The sequence below is a fragment of the Aotus nancymaae genome, unplaced genomic scaffold (assembly GCF_030222135.1).
Source record: "Aotus nancymaae isolate 86718 unplaced genomic scaffold, 86718_ANA_hifiasm-v0.15.2.pri h1tg000103l, whole genome shotgun sequence".
NCBI lineage: Eukaryota > Metazoa > Chordata > Mammalia > Primates > Aotidae > Aotus > Aotus nancymaae.
In genome coordinates, this window is record NW_026988518.1 from 407,786 (window position 1) to 428,013 (window position 20,228).

General features: G+C 35.8%; 1 protein-coding gene across 3 annotated transcripts in view; it reads right to left on the reverse strand.

The window, feature by feature from the left end:
• The window catches only part of AGL (amylo-alpha-1, 6-glucosidase, 4-alpha-glucanotransferase), a 70,141-nt gene that overhangs the window by 11,734 nt on the left and 38,179 nt on the right, over window positions 1-20,228 (reverse strand). For all 3 annotated transcript variants that reach the window (XM_012458462.3, XM_064370212.1, XM_012458461.2), the window contains exons 22-29: window positions 17,689-17,825; window positions 17,300-17,433; window positions 16,441-16,616; window positions 15,476-15,578; window positions 12,095-12,320; window positions 9,867-9,978; window positions 5,122-5,257; window positions 28-140 (exon numbers count right to left, since the gene is read on the reverse strand). In XM_012458462.3, coding sequence (XP_012313885.2) covers window positions 28-140; window positions 5,122-5,257; window positions 9,867-9,978; window positions 12,095-12,320; window positions 15,476-15,578; window positions 16,441-16,616; window positions 17,300-17,433; window positions 17,689-17,825 — 1,137 coding nt within the window. The remainder of the gene's footprint in view (window positions 1-27; window positions 141-5,121; window positions 5,258-9,866; window positions 9,979-12,094; window positions 12,321-15,475; window positions 15,579-16,440; window positions 16,617-17,299; window positions 17,434-17,688; window positions 17,826-20,228) is intronic.

Genomic DNA, 20,228 nt, shown 5'->3' on the forward strand with positions numbered 1-20,228 from the left:
TCTTTGTAAATAAAATAACCAGCTTACCATGTCTTTTTACTGTAACTTCATGATAAGGGAAAATATTTTTTTTGGATAATTCCAGCAACCAACGAACAGCAGATTTACTCAGGCCCACAATTTCCACAGCAGACCCATCTCTAAAATTAAAAAACATATTTTAATTCTCTAAGTTGGAGTCCTTTAAGTACTAGTTAAACGGCATTCAGTAAACAATTGTAATGACTCATATAACATATTATGAAAACTAATAAAAATCCTTATTTTATAGGAATGTATACTGTATCATATAAAAAATTTTTCCTCTTACTGTTTTGCCATTGTCTATCTTCCTCACATGTTTGTTTGTTGGTTTTGTTTTTTGTTTTTTTATTGTACTTTAGGTTCTGGGGTACCTGTGCAGATCATGCAGGATTGTTGTATAGGTACATACACACATGGCAGTGTGGTTTGCTGCCTCCATCCCCCTGTCACCTACATCTAGCATTTCTCCCCATGTTATCCCTCCCCGACCTCCCCTACCGCCACAGTCCCTCCCCTGGCCCCCGCAACAGACCCCTGTGTGTGATGTTCCCCTCCCTGTGTCCATGTGTTCTCATTGTTCAACACCCGCCTATGACTGAGAACATGCGGTGTTTGATTTTCTGTACTTGTGTCAGTTCGCTGAGAATTATGGTTTCCAGATTCATCCATGTCCCTACAAAGGACACAAATGTATCATTTTTTATGACTGCATAGTATTCCATGGTGTACATGTGCCACATTTTCCTTGTCCAGTCTATTGTTGATGGGCATTTGGGTTGGTTCCAGGTCTTTGCTATTGTACACAGTGCCACTATGAACATACATGCGCATGTATCTTTATAACAGAATGATTTATAATCTTTTGGGGATATACCCAGTAATGGGATTGCTGGGTCAAATGGAATTTCTATTTCTAGGTCCTTGAGGAAGCACCACACTGTCTTCCACAATGGTTGAACTAGCTTACACTCCCATCAACAGTGTAAAAGTGTTCCTATTTCTCCACATCCTCTCCAGCAACTGTTGTCTCCAGATTTTTTAATGATCGTCATTCTAACTGGTGTGAGGTGATATCTCAATGTGGTTTTGACTTGCATTTCTCTAATAATCAATGATGATGAGCAGTTTTTCATATGTTTGTTGGCCTCATACATGTAGTCTTTTGAAAAGTGTCTGTTCATATCCTTCGCCCACTTTTTGATGGGGTTGTTTTTTACTTGTAAATCTGTTTTAGTTCTTTGTAGATTTTGGATATTAGCCCTTTGTCAGAAGGGTAGATTGCAAAAATTTTTTCCCATTCTGTTGGTTGCAGGTTCACTCTAATGACTTTCTTTTGCTGTACAGAAGCTCTGGAGTTTAATTAGATCCCATTTGTCTATTTTGGTTTTTGTTGCCAATGCTTTTGGTGTTTTAGTCATGAAGTCCTTGCCTATGCCTATGTCCTGAATGGTTTTGCTTAGGTTTTCTTCTAGGGTTTTTATGGTGTTAGGTCTTATGTTTAAGTCTTTAATCCATCTGGAGTTAATTTTAGTGTAAGGTGTCAGGAAGGGGTCCAGTTTCTGCTTTCTGCACATTGCTAGCCAGTTTTCCCAACACCATTTATTAAACAGGGAATCCTTTCCCCATTGCTTGTTTTTGTCAGGTTTGTCAAAGATCAGATGGTTGTAGACGTGTGGCATTGCCTCTGAGACCTCTGTTCTGTTCCATTGGTCTATATCTCTGTTTTGGTACCAGTAACATGCTGTTTTGATTACTGTAGCCTTGTAGTATAGTTTGAAATCAGGTAGCATGGTGCCTCCAGCTTTGTTCTTTTTGCTTAGTATTGTCTTGGCTATGTGGGCTCTCTTTTGGTTCCATATGAAGTTTAAGGTGGTTTTTTCCAGTTCTGTGAAGAAGGTCATTGATAGCTTGATGGGGATAGCATTGAATCTATAAATTACTTTGGGCAGTATGGCCATTTTCACAATATTGATTCTTCTTAACCATGAGCATGGATGTTTTTCCATCTGTTTGTGTCTTCTCTTATTTCCTTGAGCAGTGGTTTGTAGTTCTCCTCGAAGAGGTCCTTTACTTCCTTTGTTAGTTGTATTCCTAGGTATTTTATTCTCTTTGTAGCAATTGTGAATGGGATTTCAGTCATGATTTGGCTGTTAGTCTGTTATTGGTGTATAGAAATGCTTGTGATTTCTGCACATTAATTTTGTATCCTGAGACTTTGTTGAAGTTGCTTATTAGTTTAAGGAGATTTTGGGCTGAGATGATAGGATCTTCTAAATATACAATCACATCGTTTGCAAATGGAGATAATTTGACTTTCTCTTTACCTAATTGAATACCCTTTATTTTTTTTTTCTTGCCTAATTGCTCTGGCTAGAACTTCCAATACTATATTGAATAGGAGTGGTAAGAGAGGGCATCCTTGTCTAGTGCCTATTTCAAAGGGAATGCTTCCAGTTTTTGCCCATTCAGTATGTTATTGGCTGTAGGTTTGTCGTAAATAGCTTTTATTGTTTTGAGATATGTTCCTTCGATATCTAGTTTAATGAGAGGTTTTAGCATAAAGCGCTGTTGAATTTTGTCAAAGGCCTTCTCTGCATCTATTGAGATAATCATGTGGTTTTTGTCTGGGATTCTGTTTATGTGGTGGATTATATTTACAGACTTCCATATGTTGAACTAGACTTGCATCCCTGGGTTGAAGCCTACTTGATCGTGATGGATAAGCTTTTTGATGTGCTGTTGCAATCAGTTTGCCAGTATTTTATTGAAGATTTTTGCATCTATGTTCATCATGGATATTGGCCTGAAGTCTTCTTTTTTGGTTGAGTCTGTGCCGGGTTTTGGTATCAGGATGATGTTGGTTTCATAAAATGATTTGGGAAGATTTCCCTCTTTTTGTATTGTTTGGAATAGTTTCAGAAGGAATGGTACCAGCTCCTCTTTGTATGTCTGGTAGAATTCAGCTATGAACCCATCTGGATCTGGGCGTTTTTTGGTTGGTAGGCTATTAACTGCTGCCTCAACTTCAGCCCTTTTTATTGGTCTGTTCAAAGTTTCAACTTCTTCCTGTTTTAGGCCTGGGAGGATGCAAGTGTCCAGGAATTTATCCATTTCTTCCAGGTTTACTGGTTTATGTGCATAGAGTTGTTTGTGGCAATCTCTGATTGTAGTTTGTATTTCTGTGGAATCGGTGGTGATATCCCATTTATCATTTTTTATTGCATCTATTTGATTCTTCTCTTTTTTCTTTTTTATTAATCTGGCTAGCAGTCTATTTTGTTGATCTTTTCAAAAAACCAGCTCCTGGATACTGATTTTTTTGAAGGGCGTTTTGTGTCTCTATCACCTTCAGTTCTGCTCTGATCTTACTTATTTGTTGTCTTCTGCTAGTTTTTTAGTTTTTTTGATCCTGCTCCTCTAGCTCATTCAATTTTGATGATAGGGTGTTGATTTTAGATCTTTCTTCACTTCTCATGTGGGCATTTATTGCTATAAATTTCCCTTTAGACACTGCTTTAAATGTGTCCCAGAGATTCTGGTATGTGTGTCTTTATTCTCATTGGTTTCAAAGAACATCTTTATTTCTACCTTCATTTCATTGTTTATCCAGTTGTCATTCAGGAGTCAGTTGTTCAGTTTCCATGAAGTCGTGTGGTTCTGAGTTAGTTTCTTAATTCTGAGTTCGAATTTTGTTGCCCTGTGGTCTGAGAGACTGTTTGTTATGATTTTCTCAAATGTTTTTAAAAAATTCTATGATGTAGAATGGGGATTATGGAATAAAAGAAGATGGCAGTTGGAAAGGTAGGAGTAAAGAATCAGTGAATATTGAGATGAGGTACTAGAGAAAAGATAGCAAACATGAAAATAGGGCTGGAGAAAGTTAGGAAAGGCAGACACATTAATTTGAAAGCTCATTTTTAAGAAAAATAAAAGGGAAGTACAAGGCCTAATGTACCAAAATAAACAGATTTTTTAAAAATTGGCAAAGCATGTAAAGATAGCAACTTATTTATTTCTTTATCTATTACTTTTTATAGAGATGGGGCCTCAATACGTTGCCCAGGCTGGTTTTGAACTCCTGGGCTCAAGCTATCCTCTCAACTCTACCTCCTGAAGTACTGGGATTACAGCTGTCAGCTACCACACCCAGTCCACAGTTCTTATTGGACAATTAAAGATAAAATTTAGAGTAAGAGGCCAAGTGTGGAGGTTCATGCCTGTAATCCCAGAACTTTGGGAGGCTGAGACAGATGGATCATTTGAGGTCAAAAGTCTGAGACTGGCCTAGCCAACATGATGAAAGCCCACCTCCACTAAAATACAAAAATTAGCTGGTATGGTAGTGAGTGCCTGTAGTCCCAGGTATTTGGGAGGCTAACGCAGGAGAATTTCTTGAATCTGGGAGGCAGAGGCTGCAGTGAGTCAAGATCTTGCCATTGCACTACAGCCTGGGCAATAAAGTAAGGCTCTCTCTCTCAAAAAAAAAAAAAAAAATATTACAATAAGAAAACTTCTCAGCTTAATACAGTATCAGAGCTATTTTAATAGACATTACTTAATGGTTACAAAGTACATTATTTGGATAATAGTAATATTAAAAGCTATTTTAATAGCTTCTGATGATGTATTAAGCATTTGAAATTATAACAACTTTTTAAATGACAAACACTAGAAAAAATATTTTAAAAATTTGGAGGAAAAAAGGTTCAGAAAGTGAAAGAATTTCATAAAAAGAATGGTTGTTTTCTATTTGTAAAAGATGGAGATAATGAAATGTTTATATTAATAAGCAATTCAGGTTATGAAAATGTCTTAACCACAGGGAAAATGAATCATAAATCTTTTTTTTTGAGGTGCTTGTAGAGAATCAACCCATGAGAACTTATGGAAAAGAATAGATAGTGTTATTTGATAACTTGTATCAAGAGGATTGTGTGCATGTATAATGGGGGAGATGAAGGGAAGGAGGCAGGGAAATTTTGATTAATTTAATATAAAGAGTTCATGGTTAATAGAATAAAAGATTTCACAAGTATGTGTTGTTTTTTTTTTTTTAAAAAAAGGTATAATTACACAGCACTATAAAATCAACACTACCTTGGTGTGGCTGGGATTCCTCTGTTTCTAGCTCTGTCACTTTCTCCCATTTTATCCATCCATGTGCCACAATTGAAACGATTTCCTCCATAAACAAATCCTGTTTCTTCATCAACTCCTGCAGTTATATTAAAACCTAAAAGCCCAAATATGTATAAAACATTTGTATAGGTATTATATATAGTATATACAAATATTTTAAAACATTTACAAAATTTTAAATACAATAAACTAGAAAAACCACTCTGAAATTCAGTTTGGTGATATCTTAAAAGTTGGAGATGTGCATACTCTACCACATAGGAATTTCATTTCCATATATATTCTAGAGAAGCCCTTATTTATGTGCATATGGAGATGTGTATGAGGATATTCACTGCCACATTGCTTGCATTCACAAAAAATAACTGCTCAGTAGAGGAATGAATCAACACTGTAGTTTATTCATATAATGGGAAACCCTCTATACCATTTGAAATTAATGAACTGGATTTATGTGTATTAAAATGGATTAAGTCTGAGCTAAATAATGTATGTACATGGGCATAGAGACTGAAATAATAGACACGAGAGACTCAGAAGGGTGAGAGGAGAGTGACAGATGAGAAATTATTTAATGTGTACAATGTACATTATTTGGGTTATGGTTACACTAAAAGCCCAGACTTTACCTTACCAATATATCCATGTAACGAAACTGCCCTTGTATACTTTAAATTTATACAAAAAGATAAACACCCAAAACAAAATGATTGAATAAAACAAATCACAAATGGACATATATAGTAAGATACCTTTTTTGTAAAAGCTTAATTATAGAGAATACTGATATATCTAATATCTGTGTACAATTTCAAAACATAAATTATTGATGATAGTATATATTATAGTACACTGAATATATGCTATGTATTATATAGCATAAATAATTTGCACATACTCAACACACATAAGTACACAAAGTACAAAAACTTCTGGTATAAAAAAGGGGAGAAGACTCATTTTTCCCTGATCTTCGTCTCTTAAGTACAACTAAAATCCCTGAGTGTAATACATTGGACTATCATAAGAAGACTCTAAAAGTGTAAAGAGGATGGCAGATTGACTAGGAACCTGAAGACTTGAAGAATGTCATGGTGGTGAGTTCCCTGTTTGTTTGTTTTTAATTCTCCGTATATACCAGTCTGGGTGGGATGTTGCCTTGGAAAAGCAACCTGCAACCTCCAACAGTTACTGACAAAAAGTTCCAAGAAAAACCAATTTACTCTAGCCAAAGGAAAAGGAAAGAGGGACCCCAACCAGACAGAAACCTTTATGATAATATCTGCCCTATGCCAGCAAATACCATGGATGTCCTTTCCCCCTGGAATGTCAGTGGAGGCTGAGTGGAGGCCTGGACTCCTATCCCCCAAATGTGGGTAGCAGATGGCTCAAGGCAGCACTCCCCTTCCTCAGCAGTGTGGTACCTGCAGACACTCTGAGGGGAGTCTGGGGAGTGTGATCTTCTACTCCCAACCTGGCAGTAGTAGGTGGCCTTAGGGTGGCAGCAGGCAGCCCAGGGTGTTTCCCATCCCTGCTGCATGATATTAGCACAAACTAGGTGGGGAGCATGCTGTCAGCAGAGATTGAGTGGAGAGTCTGGATTTCCATGCCCTGCCCAGCAGTGATGGGGTGCCCCTCACACTCCCAACTAGAGATTTCAGCAGAGACCTGAAGAGGAGGAAGCTGCAAAAAAGGATGCTTTAAGGCTGTATAGGGAGTCCTGGGCAGACTCTAACCAATCTAAATGTGAAACATGAGAATTAACACACCTGCAGGTTTGAGAAGTAAACTACAGTGTGGAATTCCACTCAGGGTTTCTGAGTGGCCTCCTGATAGCCCATGAATGAAGCAGACCAGAATAACACTGCTAAATATTAAATTGTCACTGAAACTACAGCCCACAAGAGTAGGCCAGAAGCTGCACATTAAACCTGAACAATGACTACTTAGTAAAATGAAAGATTTCATAGGATCCAGTGTCCTATAACATAATATCCAAAGGTCTAGGAAAACATGAAAAGTACTTGTCAGGCCAAGAACCAGGAAAATCACAACCTGAATGAGAAAAGGCAACTGACAGGTGACAACACTGAGATGACTCAGATGCTGGAAACATCTGACAGAAAAGCTTAAGGAAGGTATCACAAAAATGCTCCAAAAAGAATGATGCCTGTAGAAATAGAAAACTCCACCTTGAATAAATATGGAATCTCCAGGGACCCTGAATAGCCAAAACAATAGAAAAAGAACAAGGTTAGAAGACTCATGCTTCCTCATCTCAAAACTTACTACAAAGCTACACTAAAACAGTGTGGTTCTGTCATAAAGACACAGAGACCAATGGAATAGAGAACTCAGAAATAAACCCTGTATATATGGTCAAATTTTTTTTTGGCAAGGGTGCCAAGACCATTTAGTGGGGAAAGGACAGTTTTTTTCAGCAAACGGAGCTGAGTAAACTGGATATTCACATGCAAAAAATGGACTTGGACTTTATATCATATACAAAAATTAACTCAATTGGACCAAAGACCTAAACATAAGAGCTGAAACTAAAAAGTAGATAAACTGGACTTAATCAAAATCAGAAGCTTCTGTGTATCAAAGGATACTTTAGAGTGAACAGACAACCCACAATATGTGAGAAAATATTTGCAAACCATATCTAATAAGTGTTTCGTATCCAGAATATACAAAGCACCCTGCACAGCAACAACAAAAACCCAAAGAACTCAATTCCTCCCCTCAAAGAAGATTTTCTTTCTCCAAAGAAAGATTTATTTCAAAGAAGATTTATTTCTCCAAAGAAGATATATGGATGCCTATAAGCACATTAAGAGATGCTCAACACCAAAATACAAAAACCACTATTTCAGCAAAGAGGGAAGATGGATAGCAAATGATCACATGAAAAGATATTCCACATCATTAACCATTATCGAAATGCAAATTAAAACCACAATGTCCAGCCAGGCCAACATGGTGAAACCTCATCTCTACCAAAAAAAAAAAAAAAAAAGCAAAGAAAAAATACAAAAAATTAGCCAGGTGTGGTGGCGTACGTCTGTAGTCCCAGCTACTCGGGAGGCTGAGGTACAAGAATCATTTGAACCCAGGAGGCGGAGATTGCAGTGAGCTGAGATTGTGCCACTGAAACACACAGTTTGTAGTGCTCTATGAAGCTATCAGAAGAGCTTAAATGAAAGTGGTACCACCAAATGCTAGCGAGATATAGAAAAACTGGATCTCTCCAGTTTGCTGGCAGGAATTTAGTAAAATGGTAAAACCACCCTGGAAAATAGTTTGGCAGTTTCTTCTAAAACAAAACATATACTTATTATGTGAACCAATCCCATTCTTGGACACTTATCCCAGAAAAAATGAAAACCTATGTGTCACACAAAAACTTGTACATGAATGTTCATAGTAGCTTTATTTGTATTAGCCAAAACATGAAAACAACCCAAATGTCCTTCAGTGGATGAATGGTTTGGATGAATGAGTAAATAAGCACTGGTATATCCATAAAAGAGAATACTACTCAGCAATAAAAAGTAATAAACTATTGATAAATACAACAATTTGGATGAATCTTAAGGCATTATGCACAGTGAAAAAATCTCAAAAGGTTATATAGTATATGGTTTCATTCACATAACATTCTCAAAATGAGAAAACTATAGAATTTCAGAACAGATTAGTAGTTGCCAGAGACCAGGGCTGGGGGTGGAGTGGTTAAGTGTGATTATAAGAGGGTACACAACGATCTTTATGGTGATGGACCAGTTCTGTATCTTGATTATGGCAGTGGTTACACAAAGCTATACATGGGGTCAAATTGCACAGATCTACATATACACATACACACACATGTGTGAATGTAAAAACTGGTAAAAGTTGAGAACGTCAATTTCCTGATTTTGATGCTGTACTGGGTGAAGAGTTCATGGCACACTATATCCATTTTCAACTGCTTATGAGTCTAATTCTTTCAAAATTACAAAGTTAAAAAATGCCACATGGACATAAAACAATGCATGTTTTACAAAATAAATATACAATAAACACATTGGAATGACTCTCTAAGGGGAATGGAGACTAATATGAAATAAATTACTATTAGCTTTGCATTGGCTGGCGATGATAGTGTGCCATGAGATGAGGAATATGATGAACTCAAGAGAAGTTAGAAAAGCACATTTATTTTAATTTCATATACAAATAAACCTTTCTACAAAAAGTATTTTATAAGAGCCTAGACTCTCGAGACAGACTATGAGTGAAGTCTACCTCTACCACTTAATAGCCTTGTGACTCTGGGCAAGCTACTCTGCTTCAGTCTTCATTTAGTAAAAATGGAAACAGTATCACTCATTCTCAATGTTTTGGGGAGTGGTAAATGGTAATAACACAGGTAAAGTAGTTACCACAATGCCTAGCACATGGTAAGCATGCAGTTCATGGCGATTATTATTATGATTATAAATGAAACCACCAAAATTATCTTTCAAATTGACTGACAAAAGATATAAATTTTTTTCTTTCCTCTAGAAACTAAAAACTTGGTGAGATCAGGAACTATGTTAACCTTTTTCATCATTATATTGTGATGTTTTGCACACAAATATTTATTAAGTGAACAATTACAAGGTTTAATTTCATCACCTCGATAAATCTTTACTATTATAGTTAAAGTTCTGTACCTTCGTCCTTCATGTTTCGATCTATCTGGGGACCAGCATTCCTTTCTCGGAACTGTATGCCTTGCATGTGTCTTTGCATAGCTTCCTGTATTACTTCAAACAATGGTTGATCCTGTTTGAGACACAATGGGTGTTACCTCTGTTAGAAATTACATTTTTCTTATCTTCCCCCAAATCAGACAAAGTAATGTGAAAATATACACTTTCCTTTGGAGAGAGAAATAGGAATTGGGGTGAGGCCAGGTTAGAAGCAGCTCCTATATGCCAAATAATACGGATAAGCATACAAATATTTAACATCAGTAGTTTCAACTATTCATGTCTGTGATATAAAATAACTTGCTGATACACGAAAATGAATCTAGTGAGCATTTTGTTTCTATTAGAGTGATTTGTTCAGCTAATAAATAAACCTAGCTTGTCATCCAGCATCTGAATTTTAAATTGGCATTGCTATTATTACTCATCTGCACACACAGGTAATGGGGATAAATTATGTGCTAAAGGGGAACTCTCAAATTTGAGGATCCATAATGACTTTGGAAAATACCCCCGTGAATGTAAAGAATTCATAAGTCATTTTCTTTACTCATATAAATAATACATGTGATGCTCAGGATGACATTTGGGGAAATATAAAATTATATTTTTTTAAATAAGGAAGAATGTTAAATAGAAGCAAAATGTTTAGAGTCCTTACATGTTTATTATGTTTCATTTTAAAGACTGTGAAAAAAACCAATACTCTATAATATAAAAATTATACTAATTACAAAAATAAAGCTGTGAAAAAATATTTTTTGATGAACTGTGAGAAAACAAATAGTTACGTGTGAAATAATTACCTGCTTGATAGCATGAACCTATATTCATTGTAACAGAAATGTCAGTCAATAATAGAGGACAAGTAAAAAAAGTTTTTGGACAAATGTTCTTTGAGTATTTCATGATATAAATAAATATCATTAGGACACAAATATATGCTAGCCCTGAAACAGCTTACACAGCTACTATCCCCTCCCCACTCCCGAATCATATATACCAAACAAACTATTAATATAAAGGCAGAGCAGAAGAGGCAAAAGTATAGTATTATTGTCCAGTCTTGGCTGGGGAAAAAAACACTAAAAAATATCTATCCATGGCCGGGCGCGGTGGCTCAAGCCTGTAATCCCAGCACTTTGGGAGGCCGAGGCGGGTGGATCACGAGGTCAAGAGATCGAGACCATCCTGGTCAACATGTTGAAACCCCGTCTCTACTAAAAATACAAAAAATTAGCTGGGCACGGTGGCACGTGCCTGTAATCCCAGCTACTCAGGAGGCTGAGGCAGGAGAATTGCCTGAACCCAGGAGGCGGAGGTTGCGGTGAGCCGAGATTGCGCCATTGCACTCCAGCCTGGGTAACAAGAGCAAAACTCCGTCTCAAAAAAAAAATAAAAAAAAAAAAAACCTATCCATTCTTCACTGTTGTTCATAAGATAATCTTTAAACTCCCTGGATTGGTAGTCAAGGTTTTCCATAACCCGGGTCACCCTTTCCATAATCTCTTACTACCCTGCAGGTACTCTATCACAAAAAACCAAACAAGATTGACTTTTTTACGAAAAGTATTTTATAAGAGCCTAGGCGCTCATAAAACTATTATAAGTACTATGTCCCCTAAACTGTGCTTCAATCCACTATGCAACCTTATTATTCCTTTCCTTTTTTTTTTTTTTTTTTAAAGAGACTGGTTTTGCTATGTTGGCTAGGCTGGACTCATTCTCCTGGCCTCAAGTGATCCTCCTGCCTCAGTCTCCTGAGAAGCTGAAATTACAGGTGTGTGCCATACACTTGGCTTCTTTTCATCTCTAATGTCTACCAGCAACTTTCCCCATCTCTCCTAAAGTCCTACTCACCTTCTATGGCTCATTTAGGTAAAATTTTAGCTATGTTCTAAAGTTCTCCCTGAGACCCACCTACTGTACCTTCTCTCTCTCTCAAGAAACTACACAGCACTTCTTCTACACTTTATTGCAATGACCATAATTACATACACATTATCATCTCTTCTACCACGTTGCAAAGTTCTTTAGGTAAGGACCAGTCATTTATAGTACCAGCAGGTGCCAAATCAATACTGACATTTGAATAATTCTTAAGACTTGGATTCTTAATTACACTTATTTTTACATTAGAAACTAAAAGTCATTTTTCAGAAAAAATTATTTTAAGAAATGATCTTTACCAGTGTGCCAGCAGGCAAAGGAGCAGAATCATCTGTAGGATACATTCTGGAAACTGGGCACTTGAGAATGTCTAGACCATTTGGAGCCATTTTACAGTAATCCTGGATACACTGCAGCCACCACCACACAGCATCCCGACAATTGTATCTGGCATAAGTTCCTTCACCCAGGAGATTAGGAATGAGACCATGCCTCAGGGTACCAGCAAATGCTAAAATAATATTCCTAAAAAACAGAATTAAGTGGATCAGACATGAAAACAAACACTTAAAAAACTGAAGACAAAGACCAGTCACTTTTGGTGACTATATTTTGAATACATTTTCTCTCTTGCCCTATTTCTTTATATTTTCATGTAGAAAGTTGTCATAATATTATAGAGTAAGCACTCAATTAAAGTTAGGAACCTTGAATCTAGCCTAGAATTTTATGACAATCTGTGAGACTTCCCTCTCTGGTATAGTTTTCTCATCTGAGATTGGACTGGGTGATTTTTAAGGTCTCTCATAGCTCCAGACTCTACTTTTGAAATCTATGATTTCAAAATCAAAGTAACTATTAAACATGAACTTTATGATTTTAAATAGCAGAAACCAAGAGTAAAACAAACATATAAGAAAACAAACTGGCCAGGCATGGTAGCTCACACCTGTAATCTCAGCACTTTGGGAGGCTGAGGCAGGTGGATCACCTGAGGTCAGGAGTTTGAGACCAGCCTGGCCAATGTGGTAAAACCCCATCTCTACCAAAAATATAAAAATTAGCTGGGCATGGTGGTGTGTGCCTGTAGTCCCAGCTGCTTAGAAGGCTGAGGCAGGAGAATCGCTTGAACCCAGGAGCAGAGGTTGTGGTGAGCTGAGATAGTGTCAGTGTACTCCAAACTGGGCAATAGAGTGAGATTCTATCTCAGACAAAAAAAAAAGAAAGAAAAGAAAGAAAGAAAAACTGGTAGAAGCTGACTTTGAAAAACATAATTCAATCAGTTTAAAAACTGGTAGAAGACAGTTTATTTTTTAAAGTGTTATTCTACTATTATAAACCAAATGACAATTCAGTTTATAAAAGAGCATGGCACTCTAGAAATAGCATGAAATTAAGAAATAAGAAGGCTGAAGTCTAAATCCTCGCTTTGTCATCTGTGTGACCTGGGAAATGTCATTTAAAATGTCTAGATCTTATTGCTTTTTGGTTAGACCATTCAGAAATTTTATTAATTCTATGTCTCAGTTTAATGACCATCTTTTAAACAGTAATGCAATGGGAAACTTTTTATTTATAAAGTACAAAGGTATTAGTATAGACAGTGATACTTTCAATTAATAAAAGGTCAGAATACTAGCAATCTTTTTTTTACTTCTTTTTTTTTTTTTAAAGAGACCCTGTTGCCCAGGCTGGTCTTGAACTGTGGACTCAAGTGATCTACCCACCTCAGTATCCCAAAGTGCTGTGATTACGGGTGTTAGCCACCACACCTGGCCATAGTACTAGCAATCTAACCATCTGGAACAATCTTGTACATTTGAATAAAATGACCTCTGATTCACGATTACCTCTATAGAAGAAGTAGAACCATCTGTAGTAGAGGTATGTGTCCACTAAAATGAGTTTCCTACAATTCCCAACCAATCTTACAGTTGGCTGTGTCCAGAAGTGATGCATGTTAAGTGTATGGAAAATAGGTGTGTTTCCCCCAGCTCTCTTTCCCTCTCTGCTTGCCTTCTGGAGAGGCTGCAGAAGCCATGGAAGCTGATAGATCCTCAAGCTGGAAGAAACCTGCATCCCTGAATCAGTATGTGGAAGGCTTACTGAACATGCATCTAAGACTACAAGCAAGAAATAAATTTTATTTATGAAAAGCCATTAAGATTTTATGGCATTATAATTTATGGCAGCTAGCACTATCCTAACAAATATCCTCTGGGATAATATATTATTCTCTGGGAATCACCTCTAGCTCAGGGGTAGGCAAACCTTTTCTATAAAGGGTCATATAGTAAGTATTTTAGGCTTTGTGGCACACATATGGTTTCTGCTGCATATGCTTTCTTCTTATTTTAAATGACCTTTAAAAACGTAAAAGCTATTCTTTGCTCACAGGCCATATAAAACAAGCGACAGGCCATAGTTTGCTAACCCATAATGTACATAGTTCTATATAAAATTAAGCAGCAAAAATTTGTGATAGTGCATAGAAGTGATAATTGGAAGCCAAACAACATTAATAATGATAATAACATTTATAAAATGTTTAGCATGTGGCAGATATTATTCTAGACACCTTCACTGTATGTGTTAATTTGATCTTCACAAACACCCGGTAAGGTAATTTGTCAGTTGGTAGTTTGGAACCAGTGTTAGAAGCTGTCAGTCTGGTCCAAAGCTCAAGTTCTTAACCACTATACTAGGCTGAATACTGATATTCCATTTCCTTCTTCTGAATTAGTAATTCAGGGGCATTTAGGGAAGCAGCAAACAGCTTCCCAAATTTCTATAGCTCCATGATGATAATAAGAAAAGGTCTTATTATATGTCAGATTAGCAAAAATGCAATTCATTTCAGATGCCCACCTAAAAACTTCAGTTTTAAAAGTATCAAAAATAAAATTTTTGGCATATAAAGATGCAAACTTCAATTATTTTCCTGATGGCATCAAACCAAGGTAGCATATAAATGCCTTTTTGCTAAAAGTTTTAGCTTTTAGAGCAGTGCTTTCAAACTTCAGTGTTAGACTGTTGATAATCATCCAGAGACCTTGTGAAAGGTTTCTGCCCACCAACCCTACTCTCTCTATTCTCCAGGTTTGGATTTGGGAGGTCTGGCATATGGACCAAGAATCTGCATTTCTAACAAGCCCTCAGGTGAGGGTGATGTGTGGAACTGGTGTGTGGAACGCACTTTGAGTGGCACTGCTGTAGCACTTTCCTTTTGACCTCCAATAAGTTCATTCATATTATTGTGACATAAGAAAATACCATTTTAAGTCTAGAAAACATAAAATTAGAGACTATAAGGTTTGACAACAAATAGAGGAAAATGATGTTATAATTCTATAAGATTCAGACAAAGAACTAGCAATGCATTCATTATAAAAGGCATAAAAAGGTTATAACATTTTTAGTTTGGTTGAAATAAATTAGCTAATGCTAAAGATAACCTGACTTCTAATATGAAGGACTAGAACTTAGTGACTTCAAAGGTTTTTACTCCTTTGAAATTCTGTGATCCTAATAAAGTGAACATATACAAAGTAAAATAAAAAATACCTAAAGAAAATATAGCTCCCAAATGTTGAGAATAGATGTCTAAGAAGGAAAGTTTGAAGAGCATGTAAGACATTCAGACATAAACTCGCAGTGCAACACTTCAGAGGATCTCCTACCTGGCTTCTACATAGCGTCCAGTAATCAGCAGTATACCTCTAAGTGCAATAAAAGTATCCCTTCCCCAGCAGCGGAAAATACCAGAAGAAAAATGAGGTAAGCCTAACAGAAAACACAAAAAAGTAATATGTTAATCATAATAATATACACAATTATAGAACTAAAACAGTTTTATGAATGTTTCATGCACATTTTTAATAGAAAGGTAATTTTCATTTTAGTTGTTGGGTATCACTAAGTCTTTTTATTTGGTCTAAGTAGCTGCAAATTTAAGGGTAAAAAGAGGGAACTGCACAGATAATACTATTTCTTTCTTCCTTCTGCAATTTGATGTTTTTCAGTTTAGTTTGGAAAGTTCTAAACTTCAGTGGCCTCAAATACTAAGTACTTCCTAGAAATATGTTTGAAATATATTAAAAAGAAAACAGAAGCCTGTCCTTGGTAGCCTGTTTTGCTTACTTGAATTTGTTATGTGGGTTTTAAATCTACTTGGAATAAAGGATGCCAATAAATATTGTTGAAAGGATTTGATTGCAATTAGACACATAATAAAAATTATTTAACATCTGTTTTGTTTTATAACTTGTAGGGATCTTTACATGATCTCCTGATAGCAACAAGGTCAGGTTTATTTTTTAAAATTGGGAAAAAATATATTTTTTAAAATTGGGATAGTAAAATTAATTTGATTAAAAAAAACACAAAATGTCAAAAGTTAGAAAAAATAGAAACTTCAAGAATCATCTGGCCATAAAAAACACATAAAAATGCCTGGTGCACAGTTATAATTAAACAGTGAGCATGATTATTATGTTTATGAGAGAATATCTATGAAATGCACTAAGTGGTAAAATAAAATCTTGAGTAACATTACAAGCTTTTAAAAAAATAATCATTTTCCTATAACTTTTCCTCTGTGAATACTATTGATTTACACATTTTAACCTTGTACATAATTCCTTACCTGCAGCTAGAGAAACACAACATTGCTCCTTTTCTTTTGTGATCTCATTTAGCCTATAAGGTACATCCATGAGTGCAGGTGAAAGAATTGGCAGGGAAGGGAACTTTCCTACTCCACACATTTGAACTGAACCCAATGAAAGGTGTTTCACAAAGGTTGAACCATTCTGAACAAAGCTGTGACAAAAGTGATAGAATTTATTACTTGTATAAATACAACAATTTTTAGTAGTTTTATTTTACTTGATTTATTTCCTTCAAATGATTTTTCTATATAAATCTGTAACAATGGGAATATTAGTTAAAAATTTTTTTAATTTGGTTAGATTTCAAAACTGCTTTCATTTCACCCATTATTTTGGCTGGCTTACAGTCCACAGATGGTTGTAAAACAAATGGTAGAAATGAAGCTTTGTTCCTCTGAAATTATGTCCTAATCAATTTTGTGGCTCTCACTAGTACACTTAAATTTGTAGTTTTGTTTTAGGGAAATCAACACTAAAGGCAAATTTCATTCATAATAATAAGTGGAATATTTTTTTCTCTTAATTGATGAAAAATTAGAAAAACTGTGATGTATATTTCAGAAATTTCATTAACTCAATAAGCCAATAAATACATAGAAACAATATAAGACAATATTCTTATCAATATGTTTTATTAGATTTTAGAACAGGTTTTATAATATTCAAGTTTGTTTTTGTCACAGACTAAAGGATGCTAATAAATTTACTATCCACCTACAAGCCTTTTCAGCTCTATGACAATTCATGGTTTGGTTTTTAAAGAATATTTATGAAGTGACTCTGTATATAGTTTCTACACAAATATGCTATTTATTTAAGCTTTGTTGGATGTACCTTGACATCTGCTTCCAGGCTATATCCAGAAGAGTGGTATATGCACCAATTAATATAGCATCAAAGTAACATGGGATAAGATAACGTGGGATCTGCTTCAGGTAAAAGAACATAGCCTGCAACCATTTACCAACCTGTTATAAAAATAAAAATAATTTTGAAAGTTAATTTGGTATGCGTACAGGCCAGGTATGTTTTTAGAGGTAAATCTAAATATACAGCTTTATCTAATAATCTACAAACCCAATTTTCATTTATTAGAACTGAAAGATGGTGAAGAAAGGAGGAAAATGGTTCTGGTTAGAAAACAATGTAAATATTATATATAACATGGTACTATTTCTTATTATGTCCTTGATTTTTAGGAACTATAATATAGCTCTACTTACTTCAGCAATAGTTCCTGACCGTGAAATAAGCCGATTACTGACATAGTCAATCATCCAATCTCCAGATCTCAAATTATTACAAAAAGGATGCCCCAAGTCATTCTTTGGTCTTATTTCTGCCAATACAGACATTAAACCTGAAAATTCAGAGACATGTAATGCTGTATTATTGGTACCATCAATTTGTTCCTATATCCTCTAGTCCCTACTCTGCTAGTCTCTATTCTAGTGATTTGGGGTAAACATGTATTAGAGGCAGACACAAGGGCTGCCCAGTCCACAATGGCACTTAATATAGTTGGAGGTAAGTGTGGCAATACTGGCTTGAGCCAAATTACAAAGGCATACTGAAGGGGGTGACTGTCACAAGAGATATAAAGAGCTTTTCAAGATTCATAACTTCTGGGACTGCTCTTATTCTTTTGGATTTTAATGTTATAATATTCAAGGGTAACTGGCATGGCCTCCCTGCCTAAAGGCATTTTAAGAAAGAAATGTGGGCCGAGTACAGTGGGTCATGCCTGGGTAGCTCATCCCAGCACTTTGGGAGACTGAGGCAGGTGGATCACCTGAGGTCAGGAGTTTGACACCAGTCTGGCTAACATGGTGAAGCCCTGTTTCTACTAAAATTACAAAAAATTAGCTGGGCATGGTGGCACGTGCTTGTAATCCCAGCTACTCGGGAGGCTGAGGCAGGAGAATTGCTTGAACCCAGGAGTTGAAGGTTGCAGTGAGCCAAGATTGTGCCATTGCACTCCAGCTTGGGCAATAAGAGCAAACCTCCATCTCAAAAAAAAAAACCACACGCACACACACACGGAAAGAAAGAAAAGTGATAAGCCTGTGTTTTTTCATGTTGAAAACTAGTGGGTTCATTAATATTCAGGCTAGATTTAAGGAAATCATAGAACTGGTTTCAGAGAGAGCAAGAATATCTATGGAGATAATAAGAATAAAGCATGCTTTGGAAGGAATCGTTGAAATTTAACAGGAGGTACTTAGAACTAAGTGAAGAATCAAAGTGGGGTGTGTGTGTGTGTGTGTGTGTGTGTATGTGTGTGTATACGCTTAATCCTTCTAGTCTTCAATTAGAAGCATTAGAATTTCCCAGATTTTATTGCTTCAATGATACTACCTTAAAAATTATATTGGCATCACTGACTTCATTTAGACTACGTTTATTTATCTATTTATAATTGAATGAATTTTACTATGTAGCATGTTTTGAGAAACTAAAAAATACGTAAATTTAAGATAAAGTTCTTTCTCTCAAGGGTCACAATCTGCTTTAGAGAAGAAAGCTTAAAACATAAAGATATTGGGAAACAAGACTAAAAAATAATATTCTACATATTATTATAATATTCTAGCATTTTCATGGATGGCAAATAATGCTCGGTAAATGTTGGTCTCACTGTTGAATAATGTAATGACATAACAAAAACAGTGTTTTAGAAACAGATCTGATGATGACCAATGGAATGGAATGATTTGTATATGAGGCAACAAGATTTGAAAAATTGGTTAGCTGGCTTTGTATATAAGACTTAGTCCTAGAATAGAGTGAAAACTGTGGAAATAAAAAGGATATGGTGTACCAAAGAGAATATGGAAAAGAATCCACAAATCATAATGACTGATTGGATACTGAGGATGAAAGGAGCAGATCCAAAACAGACTCCTGGATTCCAACATGACTAGATATACAGTATTATAAGGAGGGAAATACATTTTGTTTAGGGGAAAGAAAGGTCAACAAAGTAGTTAAATCTTATTTAATCTGAGGCTTCTACTAGCAGCCTGCTGGAAACAATATGTGGGCTACTGAAAATATTAAATGATCAGAGGGAAAAGGGATTGGTATAAAGCAGCAAAAAATAAACAGGTGAGGGCAATTCTACTTAGAAAAGATAAGAATAATAATTTCATTAGGAAGATAAGGAGAATTAGCAAAGAGCAAAACTTAACTATAAGAAAAACAAAGGCTAGAAAAAGAGCACATAAAAGTTTGGTCTTTTTAACCAACTAGAAGTAGTCTAACAACTCAGAGTGAAAATGAAGTAATTATTTAAATCTGGTAACATATATACATCTTTTAAAAATTAAATTAAATTAATTAATTAATTTTTTGAGACATGGCCTTGCTCTGTCACCCAGGCTGGAGGGTAGTGGCATGACCATAGTTTGCTGCAGCCTGGAACCTCTCGTGGGCTCAAGTGATCCTCCTGCCCTGGCCTCCCAGAGCATGAGATTACAGGTGGGAGCCACCATGTCTGGCTCACATACACTTCTTTATTACTCACAGAACAAAACATTTTGTATTAAAAATGAGAATATTTTAGAAAAAAACCCTATAAGTCCAAAACATCTCAAAAAAGTTTATTGAGAACTGCTTATGTGCTTGGTTTTGTAGGAGGTACAAAAGCTAAAAAACAAGAACCATAAAAAAGATAAAACTTAATATTCTTATTTCTCAAGGTGGACTGCCTACTTAGTGTGGTTTTTCTTTTGTTTTGTTTTTGTTTTTTGAGACAGAGTCT